This window comes from Salvelinus namaycush, chromosome 40 (genome assembly GCF_016432855.1).
Source record: "Salvelinus namaycush isolate Seneca chromosome 40, SaNama_1.0, whole genome shotgun sequence".
Classification (NCBI taxonomy): Eukaryota; Metazoa; Chordata; class Actinopteri; order Salmoniformes; family Salmonidae; genus Salvelinus; species Salvelinus namaycush.
This window is the reverse complement of record NC_052346.1, coordinates 16,715,742-16,726,058: the sequence shown is the minus strand read 5'-3', so window position 1 is coordinate 16,726,058 and position 10,317 is coordinate 16,715,742. Positions and strand designations below refer to the sequence as shown.

Genomic DNA, 10,317 nt, shown 5'->3' with positions numbered 1-10,317 from the left:
AACTCCTTCCAAACAAACACCTCCATCCTGAATTCCAGTACATCAAGACCCAAGGGGGGCCCTGAGTGAAACAGTTTGGGAACCCCTGATCTATAAGACACTATCATGGTTGTCAGATGGGTGTAGAACAAGGAAGCGTAGTGAAAACAATGAAAACCCAGAGGAGCAGTAGTCAGGTAGAGTGAGGAACACCTGACCTATCAGGTCTGAGGAGACCCACTAGCTCAGTGTCAAACAGTACAAACACTCCTGATAGAAGCAGTCCAGGATTGTCAGCTGGTCTCAAAGTCACAGCATTTAGGTACACTATCTACTCCAGTAAACTACAGTTCAGGTGCACCCTCCAGACCAGTAGACACCAGCTCAGATAGAGCATTTACAGCCATAGAGAGTTGCTCAGATACTCTGTCTACTTCATAGAGAAGTATAGGTAAATCCTCTGTACCAACAGAGACCAGTACAGCTAAAGCCTCTGTACCAGAAGAAACCAGTTAAAAAGCACTTGTTGAAAATATAGTTTGTTTGATAAATATTTAGATTCTGTACAGGGAAGGTTTGTTTCTCTTCAGTAAACTCATATCTCTTTTTCTATCTCTTACGGGCTATTATGTATCATATTTGTATCCTGTATGGGCTGTCATGTTTAGCCTAGGCTACTATGATTTTATACACTTTGAATGATGTGAATTATAATGAAATATTCATCCATTCAACAAGATGACAAACATATTATTTTATAAGAAAATATTTCATTGTGTGAATGTTTTAGTGTGCATGCCTCATACAGTAGGCTCAGTGGACAGGAGAAAAATGAACTATAGTTATTAAGTTACCTTTGAATATGACAGTATTGCCAACTTTGGTTACATTATAGAACAGTGATCCTATCAATTCTAAATTATCTATATAATTCTGTACATTATAGCCAATTATACACACAGGGAGGCGCCGGAGACCAGGTACGGTCAAGGAATATTCCAGACTTGGTTCGATTTTACAAAGTTATTATAGCGAATAAACATAATGCAATGTGTTGGTATACAGTGTGAGTGTATTGCAGATATTAAACATTATTTACAAGTCTATTGGAACGTTATTTTCAACCAAGTGGGCATGACTTGTGCAGAGGGAGGAACTAAAATCCACATTTTACTTTCACTTTCACAACCTCGGTAGGCTAGGTTATGAAACCACACAGTGTTTTAGCATATCTCATTTGAACTTAATTTGATTTATTATCTAAATAAACGAACGAACTAACTAACAAATATGTCTAAACTAACGCTCATCATATTGTGCTTCTGGCTTTATCTGGCTCGAACGGTGGTCTCCGGAGGTAAGTTGAACCGACTGGCAGGTCGAACGTAGCTTTTGGCCTACCTAATATTTGTTAGGCTACTTGTTTTCTATTGTGTTCTAGTTGTATAGCCTAGTCTACAACATTACATCATAATATTTGATTATCATGAGCAATGGGTGAACAATGAACAATATTGTAACGACCCTGTGTTACACAGGGTCGTTACAATATGTAAAATCACGCGCCTTATGAACAATGCGCTGCAGTCGCCGAGTGGGATTCATATAAAAGAAAATAAGAAACATGGCAATCTGAAATCATAAACGACATTATGGAGTGATGGACATAGCCTAAACACGCTCTTCCTATTGAAGAATGGTTTTAAACGACGTATATGTGGGTTACGTTACGGACCGCACCCTTCCTATTCCGTTTAGCTACACACAGAGCCAACTTCAGGAAGTTATCAGATGTTGAATCCTGGCCTAACCAAGGCTACAACCTACAGAAGGGTCTGCGTGATCATGGCAGGCAAGGCGTTATGGGCGAGCCTTAGGTGGGCCCATCCAAATAAAATATTGAAATATTGATCATTTATTTGACTGAGACGCACGCCGACATAAACAATGTATCTGATTCTGTCTGGACCAAAAGAGTGTGGCATGTCATACTATTTCTGTCCAGACAGCTTAAGATAAATGGGCCAGATATAGGATGCTGGCTTCCCTTAAAGTATGTACTAGGGATTCCCAGGCAGCAGCTATCCTTCCTGGGGTCCAAACACATTAAGGCACTTTACATTACACAAAAAAAATATATATAAAACAGTACATCATATAACATTATTACACCACTACATATCTACAATACAAAATGTATAATACCACCATACAACAATATTACAATGTACGTGTGTAGAGTGTGTGTGCTAACGTTTGTGTGTGTATGTGTGTGTCTGTACCTGTGTGTGTGTCTCTTCACTGTACCCGCTGTTCCATAAGGTGTATTTTTCTGTTTTTTTAAATATGATTCCACTACTTGCGTCAGTTACCTGATGTGGAATAGAGTTCCATGTACTCATGGCTCTATGTAGTACTGTGCGCCTCCCATAGTCTGTTCTGGACGTGGGGACTGTGAAGAGACTGGTGGCATGTCTTGTGGAGTATTCATGGGTGTCTGAGCTGTGTGCTAGTAGTTTAAACAGACATCTTGGTGCATTCAGCTTCTAACACTTCTTACAAAAACAAGTATTGATGAAGTCAATCTCTCCTCCACTTTGAGCCATGAGAGATTGACATGCATGTCATTAATGTGGACATTTAAGGGCCAGCCGTGCTGCCCTGTTCTGAGCCAATTTTACATTTCCAAAGTCCCTTTTTGTGGCACCTGATCACACGACTGAACAGATTGTTTTGCCACAATTATATAATTACTCTGGTCTAAATAAAAACATTCAAAATACTTCACCAGAGAGCATGACTTAGCCACAGAGGATCATTAAAATACTTCACCAGAGAGCATGACTTAGCCACAAAGAATCATTAAAATACTTCACCAGAGAGCATGACTTAGCCACAGAGGATCATTAAAATACTTCATCAGAGAGCATGACTTAGCCACAGAGGATCATTAAAATACTTCACCAGAGAGCATGACTTAGCCACAGAGGATCATTAAAATACTTCACCAGAGAGCATGACTTAGCCACAGAGGATCATTAAAATACTTCACCAGAGAGCATGACTTAGCCACAGAGGATCATTAAAATACTTCACCAGAGAGCATGACTTAGCCACAGAGGATCATTAAAATACTTCACCAGAGAGCATGACTTAGCCATAGAGGATCATTAAAATACTTCACCAGAGAGCATGACTTAGCCACAGACAATCATTAAAATACTTCACCAGAGAGCATGACTTAGCCACAGAGGATCATTAAAATACTTCACCAGAGAGCATGACTTAGCCACAGAGGATCATTAAAATACTTCACCAGAGAGCATGACTTAGCCACAGAGGATCATTAAAATACTTCACCAGAGAGCATGACTTAGCCACAGAGGATCATTAAAATACTTCACCAGAGAGCATGACTTAGCCACAGAGCTTCTTCTAGCTTCTTTAAAAAAAGCCATAGATTGTTTCAAATCACAAGTGAATAAGTGTTTTGGAATCCCACAACTTGGGCAGCGGGCGTGGCAATATGTCTGGGGTGGCAGGTAGCCTAGTGGTTAGAGCGTTGGGCCAGTAACCGAAAGGTTGCTGGATTGAATCCCCGAGCTGACAAGGAAAAAATCTGTTGTTCTGCCCCTGAACAAGGCAGTTAACCCACTGTTCCCCAGTAGGCTGTCTTTGTAAATAATATTTTTTTCTTAATTGACTTGCCTAGTTAAATAAAGGTGAAATAAAATAAAAATATATAACGCACAACAGTCTATATAACACAGCAGTCTGTATAACACAACAGACAGCAGTCTTTATACCGCAACAGTCTTTAAAGCACAACAGTCTATATAACGCACAACAGTCTATATAACACAACAGTCTATATAACGTAGCAGTTTGTGACAAACCATCAGTAGAGTTGAAAATGCGATGGAACCCATTTAAACTTGTATTTTTAATTTGGTACATGGGAATTTATCTGCAAAAGTTATTTTAATGTAAAATGAAAGGGAAGGGGGATACCTAGTCAGTTGTACAACTGAATGTATTCAACTGAAATGTGTCTTCCGCATTTAACCCAACCCCTCTGAATCAGAGAGGTATGGAGGGCTATGTACACTACCTCATCACTCAAATACTTTTATCATCAAAAAGTCAGTCTGATGGAAACATATCTCTGGTGGGAAAATGTGATTATTGTTTTATGCAGTTTTTAGAATAATAGCATGAAAATCTGTCGCAAATTGGATAGAAACCTAGCTAGTGATATGATAGTGGACAGGGTGTAGACAAATACTTTAATATGTGGTGTAGTCTAGATACATTTCTGCTCCAGTGGTGGTGGTGAGGGGGAACATACTAGTCAATGTGGGCTGTCTACATAGACCAGATACAACCAGCAAGCAGAATTATAGACAATAAAAGGTTCATAATAATGCCAATTCAATGCCAATAGGGTTAGGACTACGTATTTATACCCTAATGTGTTACCCTGGATACATTGATACTCTGATACATGTATGAAATGTCTGCTTTTCCAGATCTTTATCATAAAGTGGGAGGTGAGCTCCTGTTAAAACCAGACAAGTCCACAGTGCCTGACTCCGACACAAGCATCCTATGGAAGCATGGGAAGAATAAGGTGGCAGAGCGGGACAAGGATTTTGGTGGTAGTCTGGACATCTATGCTGGCTTCAAAGGCCGCACAACCCTGGACCAGAATACTGGAGAGCTGAGAATCAGTGGATTGAAGAAAACAGACAGTGGAGTTTATTCTGTGGAGTTCAACAGCAAACTACTTGACAAGACATATAACATATCTGTTATCAGTAAGTGTTTCTCTGTGTGTGTGTGTGTGTGTGTGTGTGTGTGTGTGTGTGTGTGTGTGTGTGTGTGTGTGTGTGTGTGTGTGTGTGTGTGTGTGTGTGTGTGCGTGCGTACATGTGTGTGTGTGCGTGCGTACATGTGTGTGGTTGTGTAGGAACAGCAGGTTATGTATTGTAGTGCCTCACAAGCATTTTCCCTAATGATTCCTGTGTCTTTCCTCTATTTACAGAGGCAGTCCCCAAACCCACCATCACTTCTTCCTGTAACCCAGACAAAACCTCCTGCACTCTGACCTGTGAAGGTGACACCACTGATGCTGAACCAGTCACCTACATCTGGAAAATGGGAGAGAGAGCATGGGAGGTCTTATACAAACAGAGGAATGTCTCTAAGAGCGACACTGGCAAATCAACCAACAGTTACAAGTACATCTGCAAGCTGAATAACGCTGTTAGTGTGGAAGTCAGTGAGCCAGTTGGAGAGCTGTTTGGTTCAGGTGAGTGGACACTCATAAGTGTGTTACAGTCTTATGTATTGATATGTCAGTAACACTGCTAGAGTTATAGGACATTTTGAATGCTGCACTATGTTGAATTCCTGATCAACTCCTGTCAAAGTATCAATTCAAAATGTGTTTTCATTTCAGAGCCTTCCAATACCAGTGCTATTGTTGTTGGTGTTATCGTTACCATATTAGTGCTTGCCATAACAGGTAAGAACAGTACTTCTATAGTAACAGAGCACTGCACATGTACATAGTTGTGAAGCACAGATTGACATAACAGCAGCAACAACAGTGAGCTATACCCCCTGAAGGGGATACCTGTTCTACCTGTATTTACAGTACTGTTCAGGCTACTGTTACAGTCAAGACAAGGGGTTAGATGCACCACCTGCCGTAAGGCACAGTCTTCGTAATGTGTCACAGGGAGGCACCAATTTGGACCGGGCACAGTATGGATGATCCTAATCTGAATTAATCATTTAAAATAATGGTAATTACTTTGTGTTAACCTATACATATGAAGACATAGCCACAGTCAACATACTATACAACTTTTGTTACAAACAAACTACAAACATGACTTTAAAGAAAAGGCTCACAGTGCCTCTGAAGACGATATGGGTGATGAAACCACGGAAAGCCATTCATTTCCAATGGCAGAGAAGCAAAGTGTGCGGGGGACAGTTGGGCGATGCTAGCATGGAAGAGGGTTGAATAAAACATAATGTTATAAAACTGCTAATAATAAGCCATGGGTAGAATCTGAATTGTATACTCCTCGCATCCTCTCTCCTCGCTTCCTTCTCAAAACCCATTGGAGGAGAAGGTCAGAGGGGAGGGACCTCTGGCTTTCTCATCCAATGTGTTTTGAGAAGTAGGAGAGAGGATGCAAGGAGTATGCCATTGATATTCTCCCCTAGTCGCACAAGTATGCTACGTTTTCGATACTATATCGACCCATCCACTATAACTATAATATGTGACTGTGCATAAGGCCTATCTGCAGGGCCATAAAAGGATGGTTCATTTTGGCTGTGTGTGTGTGTGTGTGTGGGTGGCTTTACCATAAGAAGTAGAGAGTTTCCAGGGTTGGGTAGGTTACATGTAATCAGTCACTCCTAACCCTGGGGGCGTCCATTGGGTATAGCAGGGTCTGGCAGTCACTCAAGAACAATCATTTAAAGTAGACTAAAAAAGTAGACTAAAGTCATTGGCATGGCTTGGTGAGCAGCTGCCAGCATGGTGCCTCTTCTGTCACTTTTAGAAAGCAGAGAACAGAGAGTGACAGTTTGTTTTGCTGGTCAGCAGTTTAGGCCGGTCACCGATTGCTTTGAATTTGATGTCAGGATTCGGCCTTGTCATCCGTGTTGTAATCTGATAGCCAGGGAATTGGGAGGTGGGGGAGTCCTCCTTTTTGGTGACCAATGGAAACCAAAAGCCATTTTATTTCTATTAAAACATAGGTTGTGATAGCTGTAGGCTAATTGGTATTTTCATTCATTCGGCCCAGGAAGCTTGTGCCATTTTGGTTTCATGTTTTGTTATAAAACTAAACACAACTGAACAACTTCCCCAAAATACATGTCCTGTTTGTTTTATAAAGCTAGGCTACTTATGGTTTTTAGTCTGTTTGTGTTCTCTCCTACTGTGTTGTTGAAGACACTAATGACTTCCCACCAACATTGTCTCGTGCTCTTCCCACTTTCTACAAAGACCGTTGGTGGGAAGTCATTATAGAGCTACACTATATGCGCCGTTCCACAAGGGTGACTATAGTCTAGGGCACATATGTCAGAGTCAAGGCCCGCGGGCCACATCCGGCCCGCGAGAAGGTTTTTTACGGCCCCTGGGATGATCTTGATTTATTATTAGAACCGGCCCGCAGACCGCAGCAAGCCGGCAGCCCGCAGATCTTTTACACGCACCAATACTACATTTCCCACAATGCAACGGTGACGCACCGAGCAGTAGGCTGCTTCATTTCAATATTTATTGGCACAGCAGTCGTCAGCATCACAGTAAAATTAACTTTCAGATACCCATCAAAAATGGCAAAACGGAAGGTGGACACTGAGAACCGGGGGTTTCAAACAAGGTGGGAGTCGGAGTATATGTTCACGGAGGTAGCTGGAAAACCTGTGTGTCTTCTGTGTGGAGAAAGTGTGGCGGTACTGAAAGAGTATAATCTGAGACGACATTATGAAACGAAACACGCGGACAAAAACAAGAATATGGACATGGAACAAAGGCTACAAAAGGCAGAGGAATTAAAACGAGGCCTCAAATCTCGACAGGCTCTGTTCAAAAAAGCCAAATCACAAGGCCAGGCTGCTGTCAAGGCCAGTTTTATTTTGGCAGAAGAGATCGCTAAATCAGCCCGGCCATTTACGGAGGGGGATTTCATCAAAAACTGCATGATTAAAGTTTGTGACGAAGTTTGCCCAGAAAAAAGGCAACTCTTTTTAAATGTGAGTATGAGCAGAAACACCATTGCCGAGAGAGTAGACCAGTTGTCCATCAATCTAAAAGAGCAGCTTGTGAAAAAGGGAAAAGATTTCATTGCATATTCCTTGGCTGTGGATGAGAGCACCGACATTTCTGACATTGCCCAGTTGTCAATTTTCATCCGCGGAGTGGACTCCAGCCTAAGCGTGACAGAGGAGTTTTTGGCTTTACGTCCTATGCATGGCACAACTACGGGGCATGATTTGTATGAAGAGGTGTCAAGATGTGTAAATGAGATGGAGCTGCCTTGGGAAAAACTCGTGGGTTTGACAACCGACGGAGCACCTGCGATGTGTGGACACAGGAGCGGACTGGTGGCGAAGATACGGGAAAAGATGCAAGAGGAAAACGCGACAGGTGAGCTGACAGCTTATCATTGTATCATACACCAGGAAGCGTTGTGCGGTAAAGCCTTGAAAATGGAGCATGTAATGAGCATCATCACGCGCACAGTTAACTTTATCAGAGCCAAAGGTTTGAATCACCGCCAGTTCAAGGCATTTCTGACGGAGTTAGAAACGGAGCATGGTGATTTGCCTTATCACACAGAGGTGCGATGGCTAAGCCAGGGAAAGGTGCTTCAAAGATGTTTCGAGCTTCGTGAGGAGATTTGTCTGTTCTTGGACAGCAAAGGGAAAGACACAACACAACTCCGAGACGAAATGTTTCTGTGTGAAATGGCTTTTCTGTGTGACATTACGAGTCATCTGAATGCAATGAACTTGCAGCTGCAGGGTCGGGATCATGTCATCTCTGATATGTACAGTACAGTGAAGGCATTTAAAACCAAACTGACTCTGTGGGAGACGCAGATGCGGAAAGAAAATTTGAGCCACTTTCCCAGCTGCCAGACCATGAAAGAGAAGCTCTCTACCAGTGCGTTCCCGAGCGCACAGTTGGCTGATAAAATAGGTATGCTTGCCGCTGACTTTCGACGCCGATTTGCTGACTTTGAAGCACAAAAAAGCAGGTTGGAACTGCTCGGTAACCCATTTGCTGTTGACGTGGAAAGCTCACCACCAAACCTCCAAATGGAGTTGATTGACCTCCAATGCAATGATGCACTGAGGGCAAAATATGCGGCAGTGGGTGCTGCGGAGTTCGCCCGTTTCCTCCCCGACACAATGCCCCAGCTGCGCATCCAGGCTGCTCAAACGTTGTCTATGTTTGGCAGCACATACCTGTGTGAACAACTGTTTTCTTTGATGAACCTGAACAAAACATCACACAGAAGTCGACTTACTGCTGAACACCTCCACTCAATTCTGAGGATTTCCTCAGCTCAGAGCCTTACCCCGAACATTGATGAACTTGTGGAAAAGATGGGACACCACCAAGTATCACCCTCAACCTCAAACAAGTGAACATTACTGTGCAATCACATATTTAGAGTTTTTACTCAGTTCAAGTTTAAAAGTTAAAGTTTAATATTTGTTTTCACTGCATGTTACTTCTCCTTAAACAAAGTGTTGTTTTTGATTAATAGATTTTTGCACTTTATTTTATTGTATTTCAATCCAATTATATTTTAAAAATATTTCAGTTGAGTGGATGATAGAAAATTGCTATTATTGTTTTTTTCTTTGAAGTAAATTTAGCCCACTTTTGCTAAAATAGAAAATATAGGCTACTGATGGTGCCTTGAATACCGGTTTCTTTCATTTAATGTTCATGTTATGGGGATTTTTATATAAAGGAAATTTGTCTTTTGTGTCTGTTGAAAATTAAAGATTACTGACAGAGCCATAAGAAAATATTGCTTTATTTATCTGATCATATTGGAATATATTTGTTAGGTTTTCAGTAGGTTCAATTAGGTTCACTAGACTATATGCGTCATTTAAAAATTTTTCAATGAACATTCGAACAGTCCGGCCCTCGGCTTGTAGCTAAATTTTTTATTTGGCCCTCCGTCCATTTGACTTTGACACCCCTGGTCTAGGGGGTCGGCAACCTTTTTCATCTGGAGAGCCAATTTACAATTATTCCTACCATTTCTAAAGTTCTGCGTGTCAGTAATGATTTTCATATACGCATTGTAGGCTACGTAACCATGCCCAAAAAATGTCTAACTGCCCACAAACTAAATCATGATATAGCTGTCTACTAGACAGAGGCGCTGTCCATTCAGCACCACGCCACGGAGCTCCACTATGCCTACCTGTCCTGAGGCGCTGTCCATTCAGCACCACGCCACGGAGCTCCACTATGCCTACCTGTCCTGAGGCGCTGTCCATTCAGCACCACGCCACGGAGCTCCACTATGCCTACCTGTCCTGAGGCGCTGTCCTGAGGCGGTGCTGAATCACGGAAGCAGCCTTAGGTTCGTTTAAAAAAGCATGTGTAGATTTTGTGATTTTCGTAATTCTTGTAGTTTTTTTTGTCTTCATGCGTCCTTGTTGATTGTAGGCCTTAGTAAATCCTTTGATGTATGCCTTTTATTTCAACGCGCGTGTAGGATTTATATAGCATAGTTTGCATTCATCGTCAGCTGTTAAACCTAACACATAAGA

General features: G+C 41.9%; 2 protein-coding genes across 2 annotated transcripts in view; both read left to right on the top strand.

Moving 5' to 3' along the window:
- The first annotated feature begins 1,165 nt into the window (after positions 1-1,165).
- Positions 1,166-10,027, top strand: LOC120033361. The gene is made up of 5 exons (XM_038979676.1): positions 1,166-1,336; positions 4,509-4,796; positions 5,024-5,290; positions 5,441-5,506; positions 9,904-10,027. The coding sequence occupies exons 1-5, from the start codon at positions 1,270-1,272 to the stop codon at positions 9,912-9,914; spliced, it is 699 nt and encodes a 232-aa protein (XP_038835604.1). The 5' UTR covers positions 1,166-1,269; the 3' UTR covers positions 9,915-10,027.
- The window catches only part of LOC120033270, a 117,190-nt gene continuing 116,887 nt past the window's right edge, over positions 10,015-10,317 (top strand). Inside the window, exon 1 of the mRNA XM_038979544.1 lies at positions 10,015-10,127. The gene's annotated coding sequence lies outside the window, so the exon portion shown is untranslated. The remainder of the gene's footprint in view (positions 10,128-10,317) is intronic.

Excerpts from the sequence above, each read along its gene's own strand:
- LOC120033361 (XM_038979676.1), top strand. The coding sequence starts at position 1,270 with ATGTCTAAACTAACGCTCATCATATTGTGCTTCTGGCTTTATCTGGCT. Across the intron at positions 1,337-4,508 it reads TCGAACGGTGGTCTCCGGAG|ATCTTTATCATAAAGTGGGA; the intron begins GTAAGTTGAACC and ends CTGCTTTTCCAG. Across the intron at positions 5,291-5,440 it reads TGGAGAGCTGTTTGGTTCAG|AGCCTTCCAATACCAGTGCT; the intron begins GTGAGTGGACAC and ends TTTTCATTTCAG.